This window comes from Lepidochelys olivacea (assembly GCF_965140295.1).
Source record: "Lepidochelys olivacea isolate rLepOli2 genome assembly, chromosome: 16".
Classification (NCBI taxonomy): Eukaryota; Metazoa; Chordata; order Testudines; family Cheloniidae; genus Lepidochelys; species Lepidochelys olivacea.
In genome coordinates, this window is record NC_140426.1 from 26,092,821 (window position 1) to 26,113,523 (window position 20,703).

The 20,703-nt window shown below is 42.4% G+C and overlaps 1 protein-coding gene across 3 annotated transcripts in view; it reads left to right on the forward strand.

Moving 5' to 3' along the window:
• The window catches only part of SCAI (suppressor of cancer cell invasion), a gene marked incomplete at its 5' end in the record, with an annotated part of 107,494 nt that extends 87,237 nt beyond the window's left edge, over positions 1-20,257 (forward strand). For all 3 annotated transcript variants that reach the window (XM_084650314.1, XM_084650315.1, XM_084650313.1), the window contains 6 exons: positions 64-163; positions 1,888-1,969; positions 7,823-7,895; positions 9,620-9,793; positions 10,014-10,114; positions 11,689-20,257. In XM_084650314.1, coding sequence (XP_084506440.1) covers positions 64-163; positions 1,888-1,969; positions 7,823-7,895; positions 9,620-9,793; positions 10,014-10,114; positions 11,689-11,838 — 680 coding nt within the window. In that variant the 3' untranslated portion in view covers positions 11,839-20,257. The remainder of the gene's footprint in view (positions 1-63; positions 164-1,887; positions 1,970-7,822; positions 7,896-9,619; positions 9,794-10,013; positions 10,115-11,688) is intronic.
• Positions 20,258-20,703: the final 446 nt, after the last annotated feature.

Sequence of the window (20,703 nt, forward strand, 5' to 3'; positions counted from 1 at the left end):
TATAATCACTTTATCCAAGTTGTGGCATGACAGCTAATCTTATCTCTTTTTTGACATTTGTAGGTCCTTATGATTTTGGTGGTGTCCTTACAAACAGTAACCGGGACATTATAAATGGTGATGCTATCCACAAACGGAACCAATCTTACAAGGAGATGCACTGGTGAGTTTCATGAGTTCAGCTCAAGGGGAAGTAAGTGGCAAGCAAGTTTTTCTTCTTGATAAAGATGCCCCAAACCCTGTTTAACTTTTCTGAAAAAATGTGTGCTCTTTTATTTTTTATTTTTTATCAAATGCATAGGTCACAAAACTTCAGAGATGGGTGAGTTTCCTGTCTGTTGAACTAGGAGTGCGAGGGCAAGAGAATGCACCCCGGAAGGAGTCAGTCTGACTGAGCTGCTTAACTTCTGTTGAGCTGTATTTACTGCCCATCATCTCCACTTGCATCTAGATGACACTTGTCTACACTAGAAAAGTTTTTTGGTGGTGTAGCTATTTTTTACCAGTGTAAATTGCAGCTATGCTAGTGCTTGCACTGACATAGCTATCTTAGTTTAAAAAAAAAAAAAGCCCCCATTCCTTCCCCAAATCCTGGATGTTCAGGAGGAACAGGATCAGGACTCTTATTGGAGCTCTTTGCTGACTGAATGGATCCATCCTTCCCTCCCCCTGTCCTGTGTGGTCAAGGGGGAGGAGAGGACCTGCACCCCTTCAGGCCCAGCCAGGAGACCACTGACTGCTCTTCTGCCCCTTGAACTGAGGCAGTAGTGGAGCTCTGGGCAGCAGCAGAACGAGGACTCCAATTGAGTATTTTCAACCCAGGAAATAACTGGGTAAGGATCAGACTGCTTTTCCATGGGGTCGTAGCCCCAAATCATTAAGGGCTTGATGACATCAGGGGCTCTCACTTTGTTTCTGACATTTGGGGTTCAGGTAGACTCACTCCCCTAATAGAGGGTAAGATAACTATGAACTGGTGAAACACTGGCTGATACCTCTGCTGCATACTACCTATGAACATTCCCATTCTCTCCCCCCCGGTTATTTTCCTGAAAGGCTAGAAAAGATTGTTGCCTCATACTTAGGACGCTACCAAATTCACGGTCCATTTTGGTCAATTTAATGGTCATGGGATTTTAAAAATAAATTTCATTATTTCAGGTACTTAAATCTGAAATTTCAGTGTTGTAATTGTCAGGGTTCTGACCCAAAAAGGAGCTGTGGGGGGGGGGGGTCACAAAGTTATTGTAGGGTGGTTTCAGTACTGCTACGCTTACTTCTGCGCTGCTGCTGGCGGGGGGCTGCCTTCAGAGCTGGGCACCCGGCCAACAGCCACCCAGCCCTGAAGGCAGCGCAGAAGTAAGGGTGGCAATACCACTACCCCCCTAAAATAATGTTGCAACCCCACTGCAACTCCCTTTTGGGTCAGGACCCCCAATTTAAGAAATGCTCGTCTCCCCTGTGAAATCTGTGTAGTATAGGGTAAAAGCACACAAGACCAGGTTTCACAGTCTGTGACATGTTTTTCATGGCCATGAATTTGGTCGGGCCCGACTTGTACTAAATCATCCTGGATGTCCACTGTGTTTTCCAGCTATTTCTAATGTTTTATATCACCTCTTTAAATCCTCTCTAGTTTGGGGCTAATACTCTGTGGGTGACTGCAAAAAAATTTCCACTTAAATATTCTGTTTGTTTTTTCCTGTAAAGTGAGCTACAACTTGAGTATTGGGCTGCCTTGTTCCATCCTACTGTTATCCCTTTGATATGGGCAGCTATGTGCCTAGGGAGAAACCTCCTCGCTCAGAGCAGGACAGTATGACCTCTGTAGCAGCTTCACAGAAAGTTCTAGTGCTGTGTGAATTGTCTCATCTTTCTCTTTTTTAGCCTTCACCCTGGTGATCTCTACCCTTTCACAAGAAAGCCCCTATTTATCATTGTGGACTCCTCAAACAGTGTTGCCTATAAGGTAAGGTTTCTGAAAACAGACGTGTGGTGGAGTACAGTGCTTACAGGTAGTCTACAGTTTAAACAAACCAACTATAAATGGGTTGTATTTAGTCTTTTCTGTCGAGGTTGTGCATGCTGGGCAGGATCTGATCTTTTGAATAGGAACAAGAACAGAAGCACATGAATGGCTGCTCATTGGAAAGTAACAAATCCTCCTGGAGTAAAAAAACAGTTTAAAATTGGGACTGGTGGGAGGTTTATTTTTGTTATATATCAAAGATAGTTTCTTTTTTGGTGGGGATTACTTCATCTGCTTTTCTACTCCAGATATCTAACCCTCCTACTCTGAGCTGCTTTAAATGGCAGAAAAGTGTCAATGAATAGAGTTTTGCCTTGTAAATAGGTGTGTTCATTTATCTGAAAAAAAAAATCTGAATGAGAAAAAAAAAGAGAAATTAAAAGACAAATGTGCTACAAAAATCAGATATACATTTAGCATCTCCTCTTGTATAATATGTGCTAGAAAAATGACAAATTCCTGTAACTGTTTGCTGTAGAGACATAGTAGAATTATTCAGTGCCAAATCCTCATTACCTGAATTGTAGATTGTTAATGTGGAAGCAAGTGTGATTAATTCCAGAGGTACCAATCACTTCTGGATGACATTATTTCATTAATGAATGTAATGTTCAGAAACATGCTGGGTATGCAAAACTGTCACTTCCTGATGCCTTCCTCTTACAACTTGACTTATTTACAATTAGACAAATGGACATATGCAGCTGTATTTCTAAGGAGCATTAGGGATGTCTAGTGGCCAAATATGCTTGTTCTCTCTCCAGTGTCCATTGTCTGTTTCACCTGTTTAGAGAGGGGTGATAGAGAACAAGACTCAGCATATCAGTAATCATATAATTCAAAATGAGTCTATCATCAATTTGGGAACACTTTGACCTAAATGTTGTAACACTGCACTGCTTTTCTCTAGTGCCTTTTTGTCAAAGCATCTTGAAGGATTTTGCAATCACTAATGCAACTGGTTTCACCATGATGCTTTGCTTGTAGATATTATCCCAATTTACAGAAAGGAGGATAAATTATTTGATCACAGCCACAAGGAAATCGGTGACTGAGATGGAAATAAACCCAGATCTCTTTATTTTCATTCCAGCTTAGCCACAAGACCGTTCTTCCTCCCTTCCTATTACAGCTTCTGAAAAAACATGTAGGCCTGGTATGGGAGAGGGCAGAATTAGGGAACCTCGGTACACCTGCAACTCTGGACATGCATGTTCTCTGCCCAGGGGATCTGCAGGTGGAGGTCATGGATTCCCTCATTTGGGCATGCATCTCTCATGAGTCATAAACAATATTTTTGGAAGTAAGTTGCTTTGTAAACTCAGGAATAACTCGGTCCTATCCAAGTGGAGACTGTAGAATTTCTATGCGTAAATAAGACAAACACCTGTCTTGGCCTGAGTTCTGCTCCTCATTTTACTTTGTTTGGTCAGTGATCCAAACCTCTAACTTCTTATCCAGTACATTAGTTGTTATGCCAAAGCTCACGAACCAGCCAGCAGAAGAAAAGAGCAGAGAGAAACCTCTACCCCCAGCTTGTGTGCAAGGGGAAAAGTGGATACTTTGGTCTTCCTTGGAATTGTGTTAACTGCTAGGAACTTGTAGGACATTGGTGATTAGATGGACTCCATTGTTTGTGACTTTCTGGAGAGAACTCAGGAAAGTTAGTGTGAGCGTTTGAAATAGATTTCCTGAAGTTCAGACATGAGGTCCTTAACACTGTTTACAAAACTATCACCATTCATAAATATGTATATAGTTTTCAATGAGAGGCAAATAGTGGAGTGCCCAGCTGTGGTAGTGTTTCCCAGCCCTCGGTAAATGCAAGTCCCATGTTATTGCTCTGCAAGTGTGCTTGGTGACTTGCAGTAAGAATATGTAACTAGTGCTGTTGGCAAATGTCCCTGGGTGAGTTGTGAGTGGAGATGAAATGCTTTGTAGTCAAAGCATGTCAGCGCAGAGAGAGGTTCTGTGCAACTGTGAAAAGTCAGAGCCAGTGTAGTGACTTCTTTCCACGCTACTGCTCTGATCCTTTCAGAGAGGACAGTCGCTAGTTTGACATTTAAATGGCACTACTTAGCCGTATTGACAGTAACATGAATTGCTCATAGTACTTCTCCCAAAAGCTGCTTTCTGCTCATGTGCACTCTGTCATTCCTTCTCCTCCTGAAGAATTTAAATGGTGATGACAGGGAGGGAGTCCTGCCGTGAAGTGATGTCATGCTCTTAGAGAGACTCAGCACCTCTGTGAAATACTCTACTCGACTTTGGACTGGCCCTCTGAGGGATGTAGGCACTGTCCCTTATTCCTTAGCCAGCAGAGGTTATCTCTAGGAAAGGTGTCTGGTCTTAAAACATTTTTGCATCCACGGTCTTAGGAAAAAGGAGACCTGCTAATAGGTCTTGAAAAGAAAACGTTCATTTTCTTGTATCTCTTCTCCATCAACGCAGCATGCATAGTCACACTGAACAACATGCTGTAGAGAAATCGCCTGGTTCCTCCTCAAGCAGGGCACTTAAGCAAGAGAGCTGACCACTGTGCTCTTATGGGGGTAGAGTGGGAGGCAAAAAGGACAGAGGAATGCCTCTGATATTTATATCTGGGTTGTACCCATCCAAAGCTGGGGATTGCTTTATTTAGGAACATTTAGTAGGTGCCCATCACCATGACAAGTGTGCACTTTGCATGGCTTAGATTGAGTAATTAACATTATAAGAGCTCCTCTGCAGCTCACAGTTTTTCCACAGGGACAGAGGAGGAATCTGGCCAGTCAGTTGTGAGAGCAGGTTTTCATAGTTAGTCCACTGGAGAAGCCTGGACCAAGAGTCATCTTGCAGCTCTAAGTAGAGACAGGTTTGTGCTTCACTGTTTCTATTGGGGGCAAGCTCCAGAGGAGCAGGCTGACTACCAAAAGTGCTTTGTCCTCATCTCGTGCGAGCTCTCTTGTGTGCCAATGAATGTAGCCTGTAGGGTGGGTTGGAAGTGCAGTGATCTGGGCCTCTGCCAATTAGAGAATGCGGAATTTGGAATCGAGGAACTGGGGTATCGTCATATCTTAAGTCTGGAGAAGGCAGAAAAGCCTATCTAGAACAAATGCATGTGAGTCGATTTTATACCACATAATGGGAAGCAATTAAGTAATTACACAGAGGGCTGAGAGGGATGGTAGAATGGTGGAAGGCTGAGCCAGCTGGTATAATTTGGCTGAGACCCCAATCTCCAGACTACTGTCTTCTGGTACCGCAGGACTCTCCATTATTTTCTGTGGGTGCTCCTCCATTGCCTGGAACTTCTAATTGGTCTTCTCTATTTCTGTTCAGGGTTCTCCAACATATCCCTTCAGGAGCCCATTCTTAGACAGTCATAGGTAAAGATCAGGTTCCTAATCAAGGGTAGCAGAACCAACCCTGTATTCCACCCCCCCCTTCCATATTGTGCCCCCGCCCCCACCCCGTCCCATGGCTATACTCTGGACTGCCTATTGATGAGTTTGCCAGACCATCGGTACTCTCCTCCATAGGGAGGCCAGAGTTGCACAGCCCTCTCCTCCCCAACTGGCCCACCACTAGGAGGAGACTTTTGAGGAGCAGGAGGCCAGGGCAGATAATGAAGCCACCGTCAAACACCTGTTTCAACCTCTTCTCCAGATGAGGCAGTTATGCCTCTGCCACCATCCAGGGCCGATGATCTTCGGAAATTTCCAGACCTCACAAAGAGGTAGCTGGCGCTCTTCTGATTCCACTCCTTGAGGTCAGGGATTTGCAGCACAAGCTGCTGGATATCCTGCAGTCAGCAATACCCTCCAGGGTGGTGTTACTTATCAGTCAGGCGCTCCTGGACGTGGAACACCAGAGCAGGCCCGGGTCACAAAGCCCCAAGCTTAGTGGGCTGTGTAGACATACCCCTGGAGTTCTAAATGGTTCCTAAATAGCAGGGGTAGCTAAATATACTGACTCTATGCATACGACAATCTTCAGAAGTTTGAGAGCTGGGGCCCCACTGCTGCTGAAGCCCTGAGTCGCCCCCCCTCCCTGCTGGGCAGAAGCTATAGGCGATATGTATGTGGGGGGGGGTGGTCATGTGCCCGTGCCCCTCCCCCTCATGTTTTTGCCAGGGTTTGCTAGCCCCGCTCATTGGAGCTGGCAAGCTGAGGCCATGGCGAAAGGCAGCAGCAAACAGCAGGGAGAGTTGCTGCTTTTGCTGCTGTGTCTTCCCAGGGAGCTAAGGTAGCGGCTGCTCCCAGGGATTTGCTGTTGCCTTGCTGCATGGAGCCAACAGCTGGGAGCTGCAGGGAGGTTCTGCTGAGGATAAGGGGGATTTGCCTGAGGGGGCATGACTCGAGCTGTTGGGGGGGGGGGAGGAGGGCGTTAAATTGTGTGCACCGCCACGCCCCCCCCCCGCCCTTCATCTCTAGCAGAAGCTCCTGAACCCACCACCCGGCCACAGGGTAGAAGCCCAGAGCTTTCCCTCCTCCCCGCTGTCCCCAGTGTGGGAGGTGAAGAACGGGTGGGGTGTCTGCGAGCTGCATTGTAACTGTAAAAGAGCCACGTATGGCTTGTGAGCCGCAGTTCAGCCACCCGTGCTATATAGTTCAATCGTATCCGTTTCTTTTTGCCTTGCAGTCATCTGCACAGTAATAGTTTCTGATGATTCTTCATTAGACACCAAAATCTTAATATCTAGTCCATAAATCTCACTTGGGCTCTTCTTGGAACAGAGCTTTTAGCCTAGTCAGTATTTTTCTAGGCATGGGAAATGTATATTACTTTGATTAGACCTGGCCACTGTTAGTATTTTGACATGTTTAAAAGGAATTAGTTTAATTAAAGTACTTTTGCAAGGAGTTTAAATATCAGCTTGTTAGGCAGAAATCAGAAAGAATCCAGAATTGGGACCTCCCTTCTTTTTTGAGCTGAGGGACTGATGGTTCTACAGTAGGTAAATGATCCTTTTGGGGCTTGAACCCAAGATCATTAACGTGCATTTTAGGTTTATAATATGTAATCTGAAGGGAACTATGAATTGCACTGAACTGGCCGCTGTTTCATTAGTGTGAATGTGTGCGCTGGTGTCATACCGACATCCTGATCTCTCTCTTATAAGGCATTGCAACTCTTCAGTTTTAGAAAGATTGCTAGCAGGAAAAGAACAACTCAGATTAGTAACTAAACTGGACAAATGTTTCATGACCTCTTTTTCTATAAGAAGTAGATTCTAGAATGCATCTTCTGCTCCTTGTGTGTGTCAGTGTAGAACAATGCAGTGCTCTGAATTGCAGATGAATTCTTGTAAAATATGGTGTGCTTTTACTAATATTGAAGGAAAATTGATTAAGCAATTAACTTGAAACAGTATTTTCGCATAGCAGCTGCTTAATGGTTCACATTTGTTTTTAAATGGAGCCAATTTTAATACTCATCCTACCTGTGGCTGTCCTATTCCAGTGTGAACAGTCCTACTGCTAGGAAAAAGCAATATTTTTACCTTCATTGGACAGCCAAACTAATGGCAAGGAAAGTAATTGAAAGGGCTAATCCAGGTTGGTCTTTGGCCTGAAAACAAACAAACTTGTTGTTTGGAGTACAGAATATGTTATTAAAGTAAGTCCATTACGGTGATGGGTTACTACCTAAAAGCAATTTGTTTCTATGAAACTAGTGCCTACTTTCAGTTATTGTGTGTGTCCCTTCCTTCCCCACTCATCCCCTCCTTAGTTGTATGTATTAAACATATATTGAGGTTCCAACCAACAAGACAAAATAACAACTGATGTTTTAACTGTTCTGTTACAGAATTTCACAAACTTATTTGGACAGCCACTGGTGTGCTTGCTTTCTCCAACAGTGTATCCAAAAGCATTACAAGGTACAAAGGGGTTGCCTTTCCTCACAGCTTCACTTGTATTATTTTAAAAAACTTAACATTTATCAGCTTCCAAAATTATCACCTTCTGATGCTTTCTCTTCACTTGATGATGACCCCAGCCGGGGGTGAGCAGTGCTTGAAGCGGTGTAGCATGCCCAGAGTTTACTGACAGTTCATGACGAATGACTTTAACATGGCATGATTCAGCTGGAGTCTGTCCAAGCAGCTTCACCAAGTGCCAGAGAGGAAACTCAGTTTGCAGGAGCAGAGACCCAGAAAGTTGCCATCACAGTGCTGGGGTCATAATTCACTTTTTCTATTAGCATTTGAGAGAATCTTTACTACAAATGGAATGTCACTAAGATAATGTTGCCCACTCTATTCCAGGAGCAGTTCTAAAGGCCAGCTGTAGAATCTGCATCAATATCTAGTCTGCAGAATCTCTCTGGCACCAGTGTAGATTTTGGAGGGTTTCTTAAAGAAAACAATTCGTGCATCTCATGGGAAAATGGGTTTTCAGAATGGGCAAGTCAGAGACCAGAATACTTCTGCCAGTTTCTAGGTTAAAGATGACCATGGTCAGATTCCCATCTGCCTTTTTCCATTAGAACAGAGTTTACAGTGTGGCCTGCACTATGGTCAGGAGGTCTACTTGTCAGAGTTTAACGGAAACAACTGCAGCCATTACTTTAGGTAGCAAAATAAATATTTGCTAAATAAGAATATATACGTATTAACTTTCCAATACCTGTAACTGTGAATGGTTCTGGTGTGTATCTGTGAGGGCTGCCAATTTTACCGCTACTTCCCAGCATGAAGTCCAGTCTGCTGACATAGTTTGAGACACAGGAAGTGGTGCTCAGCAAATGAATGCATGAGAGAAGCTGGAGACTTCACAATTGCTTTAAGGTAAGTTCTATTATTTGCTAGAAACTTTTGAGTAGAAAATATTAAAAGTTTTTTGTTCAAGTGAAAACTGTTAACAGAGGAATTCGGATTAAATAATAGAACTTACCTATTAAAACAATGTCTCCAGTGGGGTTCCTGTTTAGTGTTAGTAATGCACCCGTAAATATCTGTTGTAACTCTGTTAAGACACTGACCAGTGACCAAAAGGGGGTTCCCACAGTAAAAGACTTCTCTAGCTTCTCTTCTTTCTGTTGTAAGCTGTTAAATAGAGCCAGCAGCACTCCCAAGGAAAGGAGTAGGTTTCTGGAGAGTAACTGGAAAAAACAAAGGGGCATTATGTCTGTTTTGGGAGGGGGACCATATATATCCAAGTGTTGTGTTGCTTGCCTACTTCTTACCAGACTAAAGACGTTTCTGTGGGTTTTTGGTAATGCTGATAAACTGTAAAAGAAAGAAATGTTATATGGTGGGTTCAGTTATGATCTTCTTATACAACATCTTACATTGTAAGATTAACACTAATTGTATTAAAACCATGCACAGAACTGGAAAGATCTAAACCACTCAGAAGTATGTGGGGTCTCCTGTGCTCCCATCATGCACATACCTCTCATGAACCTTGACTGGAATTAGTGAGTGCATTACCAGGAGAACTGGCCCCCATCATAAAGGCTGGGAAGATCTTTCCATAAACACGGCAGGTTACTGCCGCAGTTGGAGAGGAATGGAGGGGTCCAGGGGTCTACTCTGGCAGGGACAGCGCTCCTGTTTCACACACCGAATGCATCATGTTGTTGTTTATTATTGGCTTTTAGATCAGTCTCAGCGGGGTAGCCTCTTCACCCTCTTTCTGAACAATCCTTTAATGGCATTCCTATTTGTCTCTGGATTATCAAGCATGCGCAGAGGATTGTGGGAGAAGTGTCAAGATTACCTTAGAAAAATCAACCGGGATATCGCCCAGCTGCTGACCCATTCTCGCTCCATAGGTATGTCCTTAAAGACCTACACGCACTCAACAGAAAACTTACTGGCACAACTTGAGCTGGGTTTCTTTTCTGTTTCTCAATGCTCCGCTGTGCCAAAGAATAATACAGTTTGTGGGTGAAATACACAGCTATTCCATGTGGTGTTTTCCCAAAGGTCTTTTGCCTCAAAAATGCCTTTCTGAATTCAGTTTTCTTTAAGTGTCACCTTCTTCCTCTGCAGATCAGGCATTTCTTCAGTTTTTTGGGGATGAATTTCTTCGTTTACTTCTAACAAGATTCGTCTTCTGCTCAGCCACCATGAGGATGCACAAAATTTTCCGGGTATGCAGGGAACTTTCCCTCTGAGAAAGAGTCACCAGACAAATTCTGTTTTCATGCAAAATTGCCTTGGTTGGGGGTTAAAGGGATTTTCTATCTAACTTCTGTGGCTCTTCTGCTCGTGGGCTTCGTTAATACTGCTCATAAGGACTCCTCACATGCTTAAATGAGTATTCATTAATGTATGTGTGAAGCATGTAGCGGGTAATGTTAACTATTCTTACAGGTGGAAAGGCCTTTGTATACAAATGATCAAAACAAGTTTTAACAATGTAGTGCATCTGTCTTCTGTTTCCATGTAGAGCATGAAACAATTTATCTGAGTTTGGACACATCCCTCCATTTCTGAAATACACATTCTAGTATGGAGCCTGTTCACGTACATATTCATTTATATAGCACTGTAATTGTACACAGCTGTGTATACTAAGAGTGCTATGTCAAAAAATATAGTCAGAAGACCTCTTGGCACACAGCCTGGAAAGTTTATAAACAAGAGTGGTGGGTGGGCTTTCAAATTGGAAAGCATCACAGAATTCATGATTTCCAAAGTGGGGTGGGTGGGTGGGAGTTTTTGAGGAGTGTGAGGGTGCCACGCTTCAGGAAAGATATTGACAAACTGGAGAGGGTCCAGAGGAGAGCAACAAAAATGTTAAGTTTTGGAAAACCTGACCCCCTGAGGACAGGTTTAAAAAAAACTGGGCACGTATAGCCTTGAGAAAAGCCGCAGGGAGGAAGCTGATAAGTCTTCAGATATGTTAAGGGCTGCTATAAAGAGGAATGTGATTAGTTGTTTTCCATGTGCACTGAAGGAGGACAAGAAGTAATGGGAGATTTAGGTTAGATATTAGGAAAAACTTCTTAACTCTAAGGGTAGCTCAGTTCTGGAGTAGGCTTCTAGGGGAGTCTGTGGAATCTCCAGTGCTGGAGGCTTTTAAGAAAAGGCTGGACAGACACCCACCAGGGATGATCTAGATTTACTGGGTCCTGTCTCACTGCAGGAAGCTGGACTTAGCCTCTTGCAGTCCCTTTTAGCCCTACACTTCTGCGCTTCTGTGACCTTGAAGCCTGCAGATCATTACAGTGGGCAGAAAGATGGTTCCTCTGTTGCCAGGAATGAAGTGTTGCCTCTAGGATTACGCGATTATACATGTCCACTGTGAAGTATACTGTGGATGTTGGCGCACAGATCTAACTTACCTGTTTGCTGCTTGAGCATTGCAGAAAAATATTATTAGCAGTGTATTCAGCACATGTATAAAATCTCCTTCTTTGGCCTGTTCTATTTTAATCATGTGTTCACTTAAACACACCTGGCCATCTTGGGTTAATGAGGCTTTGCTACTGCCACAGTCACCTGTAGGCACCAAATTGCCATAATTTGAAAACGAGGCCACTCCCTGTGTGTCAAGGCAGATGGCTGTGAAGATCAACTTCATCATTTCTGCCAAGATCTGGCCACTTTTGTGGCCTGTCAAACAGATCAGCGTGTGTTTTTTAATGAATTGTCTTTTTATACTTTTTGTTCTGTACTGTTAGATTATAAAAATAATTGTACTCTTTTTCTCTTCATCTAGCAGGAAACTCGAAATTACCCTGAATCTTATCCCCAACTGCCACGAGATGAAACCGTGGAGAACCCTCACCTCCAAAAACACATTCTGGAGCTGGCTTCCATCCTAGATGTTAGAAATGTGTTCCTGGAAAACACCATTGATGACTATTAAAAGAAACACTTCCTTACTGCAACAGGATTTGCCTAGCCACAGACTTTGAATGGTGCAGTTTTCTAATGTGAAAATCCACAAAAGGAGTTACTTGATTTTATTTTAAAATTTGGGATTTTTTTTCTTTTTTTTAAATTAGCCCAGCTGCCCCATTCTGTATGGGGTCAATTTTCTAAACTAATCTTTTCACATCTTTTAAATGTTAAACTAAGGAATCCCTGGAGTTTTATTTTTGTTTTGGTGGTTGAAAGCAACCATATCTAGATCCTAAGCATAAAAATATTATTGGTCAATTTTAGCCCACTTTATGGAAATCCTTTATTTTTATACAGTTTTAAAAAATTGGAAGCAAAAACCCAATAGAAAACCAATTTTTTATCCCCAAAGAGTTTGGATTTGAAATGATAAAGCTGGAAACACATAATGCAAACCAGCAAGAGCAATAAAAGAAACAGCCCTTCATAACAAATATATTTTTTTCAATCTTAGGTGAGTAATTAGACAAAGTTGTGCTAGAACAAATGGCAGTTAGAGCGATGCTGTAGAGGGATCTCCTGACATCTAGTGTTCCATGTAAATTAGTAATTTAAATCTTCTACTGAGCAGCACTTCTGGCCAAGAACACAAGTCCCCTCCTGCCTGCTTGGGTGTAGATAGCAGGCTGGTGGCATATATTACAAAATTAACAAACTTGGCCCCATTTCCTCAGTATAGCAAGGTCTGTCACACCTCCATGTCTTGTCAGAGCCACCACCCTTTTGGCTGAGGATGCTGGTCCATAACTCCTCTTGAGTCAGTCAGTAGAGCTTCTTAATCACCGGGGCAGGGGGTGGAGGGTGTCTCCCTTCTTACCTCGTAGAGTGAATGAAGTGAGTGGCTTCTGCAGTATTCTCAGCCCTTGGTGAGTCTCTGCCTGGAAATCAAACCAGTCTCCCATAGTAGTACTGAGTTCCAGCCCTTCCCAACAGAGAAACACCTGGCAGGAAGCCTCTTGGGGTTGGTGTGCTGTTGCCTGCTTTAACAATGGGATGATCTTTCATGGGATCCTTGTGACCCTAGAAGTGCTTTTTTCTTATGTTATAATGGTTAATAAGTGCTGCCACAGAGCACTGTAGCCCTTCATGAGTATGGTGAGGGCCCATCACTCCACCCCACTCCCTACATGTCTGCTCCGAGTCGTGCTCTGACAGCATTTTTCAAATGAGCCACTGGGAGGCTGAGCAGAGGGAAGGTGTGTGAGGCACATAGTCACCAACAAACCCCAAAACACAGCTAGTGGGGATTGGTTTATAGGTATCACCGCTTCTGCTGTGCCCCTTTAATTGCACAGTTATTCCACCCAGACCTAGACAATATCCAGCAGGGCTCTATAAAGTCTGCATCAAGGAACATAATGATTTGTATGAAATTCAAAGCTAAGGTAGAGAAGGTGTTTGCTGGAGAAGTAGGAGGGTAAAGCTACCAAAGCAATGCCCTCCTAGCTTCAGAACAGGCTCCAGGAGCTCTTGCACCCCTTTACAGAAAGGAGGCATGGAGGAGGGAAGCACTGGAACAGTAGAAGGATTTTGGCTTCTATGAAGCAAATGTTCTCAACACCCAATCTAATAGCCTGTAGACACTCAGCTTTGAGACTGGCTCCACTTCAGTTGCTGGCAGTGTAAAAGCCAGCTTGTCCCAAAGCCAAGACTGAAGCACAACTGATTTTTGTAGGCTCCAGTGTTTGGTTTTTAAAGATCTGTAAAATGAATAGTGGGCTTTTAACTGAAAATACTCATTCTACCAAGAAGGTGTTTACTTTAAATCCAGTGAAAGGCAAGTCTATGGAGATATGGATTGTAATTTTTGTATCTGAAATTGTACAACAGATTGTCAAATGGCCTGAAATGACAGGTCTAGAAATAATGATAGCAAAGCAAACTGTGGTCATCTTGTTTCTGTGTGAATATAAGGTGTATGGTGCTGGAAAGGCTGCCTTTTGGCTTTTTGTTCTGCATGGCTGTATTGCTGTGTGAAGTGAAGTCCCGTGGAGTGCTCCCTGTACTGTAATGCCGAAACCTGTAATGGAGCAAGGACACCATGCTGGACTCTGTTGTGTCCTTACAGAATGTAGTATATGGTACCACAGTGGGAATGTTTTAAGCTGTTACATGAAAGCGGTTTTGTTCTGCGTTCATTGTTCCAATGCTGGAAAATGGGGAGGAGTCTGAGTAGCCCTTTAATTTTGAGGTCTAGTCCAGTGTTTCAATTTTTAAAATGAGTTTTTGGTAGCTTCCTTACCTTGGAGCCTACTTCAGTGGGCCTCTTCACAGAATCACACAGTGATGTGACCATCTTCTTGTTTGGAATAGCCAGGGGCTGAGGGTGCTACAGGTCAGGATTGGTGCCCATCAGCACTGTTGTAGGGGAGTCCAGTCAGAACAGCAGTGGGTGTTACAGAGTAGGTGGCAGGCATGGAGCTTCCATAGCACTTGCTGGCACTGGGCTGGGCTGTAGCCAAGTCCTTCACTCCCATGGGCACTACAAATCAATGGAACATTATGAGAAGAATTTATTTTAGCAGACCTCTAGTTGATGATGCAGTTCTTTTCTGTGGAGCTGTGGTTCTTCTGTCACCCTTCTTTGAGATTGAGTTTATTTTAAAATAAATATGTATATACTCAGTGTTTGTGTGTTTATGTACAGTACACACCCACCTACCTGTTGGGTGTGCTTGTAAATATGTATAGATATTTGTATATAGGAAGGTCTTGAGATAATAAATGTATATATAAATATTATATATACACACGTACGCCAATTGGATTGCATTCTATGAGGGTGTTTTAGAAGCATTATTCAAGATGCTGTAGTTAAGTTTGTGATTGCATTACATTGTAATCCTCTATTTTCAGGGGCTTATGTTTGGTAAATAAAATAATTTGGGGCTAAAACTAGGTGCAGCAGGCCTCATCCAGTGAGCAGGGGGGTTTTTATAAATGTAAATATTCCAATTCACACTGAAATTATAGTAATTTTGTGACGTGAACCAACAGAATCCAGGAAATGTGAAGCTTGAGGCTGATTTGCCCTTTCCCATGGGCATGAAGTCCCAATCACACAATGGAGTGTTTGCATTAATGTTTAGTTTTTCTTTTGTCATAACTTTCATGGAGCATCCTTTATATGCAGATGCGTAGGGGAAGCCATGTAGGAATATGGAAATCTTTGTAGTTGCAGCACAAAGGGAGGGAACACAGCATCTGTGTTACCTTCCCCCTCCTGCACTTCAACATTAAATAAGCTAGAAGCTCAGTCCCAAGTCACTGCACTGTGACTGTAATGAAATCCCATGTTTAGCTTTGACTGTTGTGGTTCCATTTCACTTCCCTGCAGCTGGGAATAGCATGTGTACATGAGCTTGGAAGAAAGGATTCCATTAGCATACCCTCCTTGTGTCCTGGTGAACCCTTGTGGAATGTGGTTTGTGAGCTGATGGGGAAGCCCTGATGCTTTTCTTCTGCTCAGCCTGGATGAAGAAGAGTCTCTCTGCTTATGGTGTATCTGTGTGACTTCTATGTCTACAGGACCAAGTGATGTATTTGGTCCTTCCTCCCCATTAGCTGGAGTTTGCTGTAGGTCCAGTCAGACAGGCACATGAAGAGAGGACTGGTAGAAGAGGCTGGTTTAGAATCTGAAAAGAATGAGAACTTTAAGTCAAAATCGAAACATGTCATCTACTCTGCCTGAATCTAAAAAGTCAGAGATACACTTTTTAAAGGAGTCTCTTATTCTCTTCTTTGCTATTCTATCATACCTGGTTGGTCTTGTTCAGAATTCTTGCTATTAATCAAACTTGACAACAGGGATTTTCAAAGAGTGAACTTCATTTATCTTGTTCCAACAGTTTGTCCCATTCAAACTTACTTTAACTCATCCATTGTAAATGGTGGATTCTCTGTTACTTGGACTTCAGTAACTCAGCCAGGGACTAAGCGGTCTATTCCAGGAGTAGGTGGGTGGGTGAAGTTCTGTGGTGTGTAATGTGCAGGAGAGCAAACTACATGGACATGATGGTACCTTCTGACCTTAAAGTCTGAGTTGTCCTCAACATGTGTATACCTACTGTATGCATAGGCACGTGGATATGGTTGTGGATACCTCTGTGTACATACAGCACGCTTGTACATAACAGAAAAATGTTCTCCTGTTCATTTCATGTTCAGAAATCCTCACGGCTAGGAAGTGAATAGTAGTGAAAGAAAGATTGATCTGGGAGTATCACAGTTATGAGAGAGGCATGGGAGAAGTAATGGACCCACTCTTGTCAGACCTTTTTTAAAAAAACAAACACACACGGGTGTTTCACTTGCTTACAACAGTGGAGAGAACTTGCCTTCCAAGTGCAGGAAAGGTCCTATGAAGACAGCAAGCTGAGCCTGTAATGTTTAGAGGAAAATATGCAAACTTGACTAAGTGCCTGCTTTGCAGATTTCTTCTGTCAGAGCTCCTACGTTCTGCCTATGATAACATAGTGGGTATGGTGTAATTTACCTCCATTGGTGGCAACCCTCTTGCCTTGTACTCCTCTGCTATCTGGGCTTTAAAACATCTGGCCAAGGTTACTGTTGTTGCCTTTTTTTTTCTAGGTGTCTCAGCTTAACAGCAACAAACAGAGCTGTGAAGCTTCTTATGAATTCAGTAATTTCTAACCCCTCCAAGTATAAAAAGGTGCCACCACTTTGCTGCTTGTGGATTAGACTCTGACAGAAATGAAGGTGCATGAACACCTGTGAAAAATTGAGTTGAACTCTGGAATGAATTCTGGAGAAGTCTCAGGTTTTGTCCTGATGGATTTAAAATAATGTTTGGCAAATAGTGCTGAAGTAATGGCTACTAGGAAACCTTTTCAGGGAGAGAAAATGAGGATATTTCTCTCCTAAGAGTCAAATGGAGCATATAGGAATGGGAATTCAGACTTCAGCAGGAGCCCTTGTTAATCTTTGGAGATCTTAAAATTTTAGCAGCTCTGTAAAAACTGACCCTGTGAGGATGGGAGGAGATGCTAATACCTGTGTGTGAATCTATGGCTGCTCTTTGTATTGTGAGGGCGCATACATAGAAGCCCAAATTCCATACAATGTTGCAGATATTGGAGAGTGGAAAAGGCTTCATGGAAAAGGCTTGATTTCTTTATCCTTTCATTAGCATCAGAACCATATCCAGACTTGTACATAAACCTTTGAACCAAACTCCTTCCTGGAAGTTAAAAACCTGTGACCTCTCTGAATAGCCCTTCTGTCTTAATACTTTTCTTAAATAGGCTTTGTCTACCCTAGACTTTCTCACCATTAAAACTCAGTAGTGGTAGCAGTGGTATACTAGAAGCCTTCATATAGAGTTGGCAGGACTAGGCAACATAGCAGTTAAAACATTACAATTGATCCATACCAGGGCTCTCTCCAATGCTACAACTGGTAGAGCTGCACCTATAAGAACCATGGTAATCTTATGGGAAAAGTCTAGTACAGACCATGCCATCAAACTTGGTGCAACTGGACTGTGGTACAGTCTGGGTCTGTGTTTGAGGATGCTGTGTGGAGGCTTGGAGGATCGTCATAATGGGGCCTCTGTATTGCCATTGCTCTTCAGACCCTTCATCTTAAAAAGACCCTGCCTTGTTGTTTTGTAACTCCCCCCCGCCCAGATGAAGAGAGTTGAGAATTTCTGAATTAGAGTGGTCTTTCAGAAGATTGAAGGAATCAATTTCCATTCCTTCTCAGTCTTTCTGCCAATCAGCTGTCTTCCTGTAGGTGCATTGCTCTTAGATCCCAACTTCACCTCCTGCTTTTGAGACTTGAGCCACAGACTTCAAATACTGCTTACTTGTTCAGTTCAGATACTGAAGCAGTTTTCAGATCTTATTCAGAGGTCATTCCTCTGCACGTATTCCTGCAGGGCTAACAAAGCCTGCCATGCAAGCTGAAGCTGCAGAAATTCTGTTTTGCATTTTCTCTTCAGACTGTGTTCCCTAATATTTGCTTACAAGAAGGAACCCCCAGGACTCTGTTACTACCACTTCTCAGTAGCAGCGCTCAGCTGATTTGCTGGAGCATGTACTTCTAAAAAAGCACAAGGTGCCACTACCTTCTCCTGCCCCTCCCCTAGGATCAGCAAATAGTACAAGGAAAATGGGGATGGAAATTCAGAAAGATGAACTCCACCTCAGGCAGCCCATCCGTGCACAAAATGGGAGCTTTCTGCCTTGTCTGGGAATCAGAATATTTATTGTTAAAAATAATTTTATATTGAATTGGTTCAAAATTATTTTACAGCCAGGTGCCTGTATATCCTATTTTGGTAAAAAAAAAACAAAAAAAAAACAAAACAAAACCTATTTTACTTAAAAGTATATAAAGAGAAAATTTTTGGAGCAAATGGACTTTTCTTGCAAGGTATCTGTAACTCACCAAAGCAATGTAATTCCAGAAAATAGTCTATTGTCTTTGGGAGGAAAGGAATATATTATGACATATATATATTAGATATTATGACATATATATGACCACTGGACATTTCAGGAAGAAGTTAGAGCTTCTAAGATTAAAGTGAGAATTGAAGTTACTTCATTTAAAAAAAATTCAGTTTCCACCTTAATTCTTATTAGTAATTAGAATTAAATAACACCAAGGCCTGTTTATTGCTTCCATTATCAGTTCTAAGCCTCTTTCAGTGCCATTTTGCAAGCAGATTTCTTGCATGCTTTTGCTTCTGCCAGCTGGCCTTTGATGAACCAGTGGCGCTCCAGATTTTTCTCTTGGTTTAGCTATACACAAACCTTAGTCTCTCATAGTTGTGGTGACTAGACAACTTTAAGAGAATAGAGAGTCATAAGGAGATGTTTGGATAATCCAGGTGGAAGGCATATTGAAATGTCCATGAATGGAAACTGCATGCAACTAAAATGCCTAAACCACCCAACTTAAATGGGATGATCCACTCTAGTTTACAAGATACAAGCCGAGCTTTTAATCAGATAGCAACAGCAGCGTTTTATGTCAAGAAGGGATATGAATATGTAAATCATGATATATTTGGACTCAATAATGCCATCTTAGCCAGATGGAATCCCTACTGTAATTCAAGTGAGTATACATTTACTCTCTATATTACGATCCTAAGTAATGCTGAAATCAGCCATGTGTGGAACAAGCATGTCTGCACTTAATATCTGACATTTTTTTTTCCCATGGAGACAAATGATTTATGTAACTTTTTTTATAGCTTTGTATTGTTATTAGAAAGTAACATGCTTGTTTTTAACATGTATTGTTTGGAGGTCATAACTTGCGGCCTTAGTGGTATGAAAGGAATTTTAATAAACTGTGGCCAATGCTTGTATGTAACTAAAATGTTGTTGAACTGTGATGCCATTTGTAGGGAATATACCGTTGTATTTCTAATAGGCGCTCTCTTTTGAAGAGATGGAAGCACAAGAGTTTTACATGTACGTATCCTGTTCCAAGTGCAGCTAGTCTGTAGTGCATGTGATGATGCTGTTGGGTGACAAACCTCTGTAATGGTTCACAAAGCCTCTGTTTCCCTTTGTTACATAACCATGTGTCTTGTTGCCAGTTTATCAGTCTGTTATGACTTGAGGTTTAAAAAAAGAAAATACTAAAGAGAAAATAGTCCTGATCTGAACAGTGCAGTGAGAAACCTTTCTGGTGCTGAGGGAATCTGAGGTCATTTTGGTTTCACAATGTTAGAAAGGACATTTTTCTGCAAAGTGCTACCAAGATGATAATACACATAAACAACGGTTTACATGGTTGATGTCGAAACCTGATGTCTGTTTTGTGCAATACTTATAAGCTGTTGTCTGTGTTTAACGCATCTGAATTGCTTACACCATAATATCTCAACCATGGAAGTTTTCTCATTTGTTTCATCCCATCTGATAAATCTCTTCCCAGCTTTAGTCTGTTGATATTGATGATACTTCATGCAGTAGTTTGTGCAAAACTGTGAGAGAGATTATGTGGGTTTCAATGGCAAATACCCCAGCAAGATGGCAATAGTGGGTTTAGGACTGCCTAATAGCCAGTGGCAACTTGTTCCTCAAAAGCTTAGTGTGTGTATGTGCTGTCCTTTTGCTTGCTGCTGCTGGGAAGACTTATTCCACTAAACCGACTTTCCAATTTAACACTGTGATTCTGCACAGAGCTGATACAGCACCAAGGGAACGAAATACTGTAACAATGTGTGTTGCATTGAATGACAATATGAAAAGTGTGGGTTTTTTGCTGTTAGCGTGTTGATGACATTTTCACATTGGTAAATGTTCTCTCAATGTGACTACATTAATCAGTTGTGAACTATTGTACATGAATTTTTGTATCTGAAATCCACTCAAATTGTGTATGACCAATATAAAATAAACATATTTGCTTAAACATTTCTGGTTTTCCTTGTGTACATCTGTATCAGCTCTTGGTGAGCTTATGCTCATTGACGTTGTGGTGTCAAGTGAAACCCTTTATGGTCATTTAAAGGTTCCATGGCATTTTTGGCAAGAGAAGGGGAAAATGTTTTACCCCTATTAAAAAAAAAATCCCTCTGTCTTGAGGAAAAACTTCTGCACCTTTATTCTTGGGAGCGGGAACTTGAAATTTAGTGGCTGCTCCTGGGGTTATAGAGGAAGCAAATTTGGGCTGAGGTGAGTCTCTCAAAATTGCTCGGACCAGCGGCACGCTCGGCCTTTGTTAGTTCGGCTGCCCCGTTCTCCCCGGCTTCCCTGTGCCCTGAGCGTGCTCCGCTCCAAGCCTCGAGGGCCGAACGGCACTTTCCTCGCTCTCGCGCCGCCTGGCCGCGAGCCTCTCGGGCGGG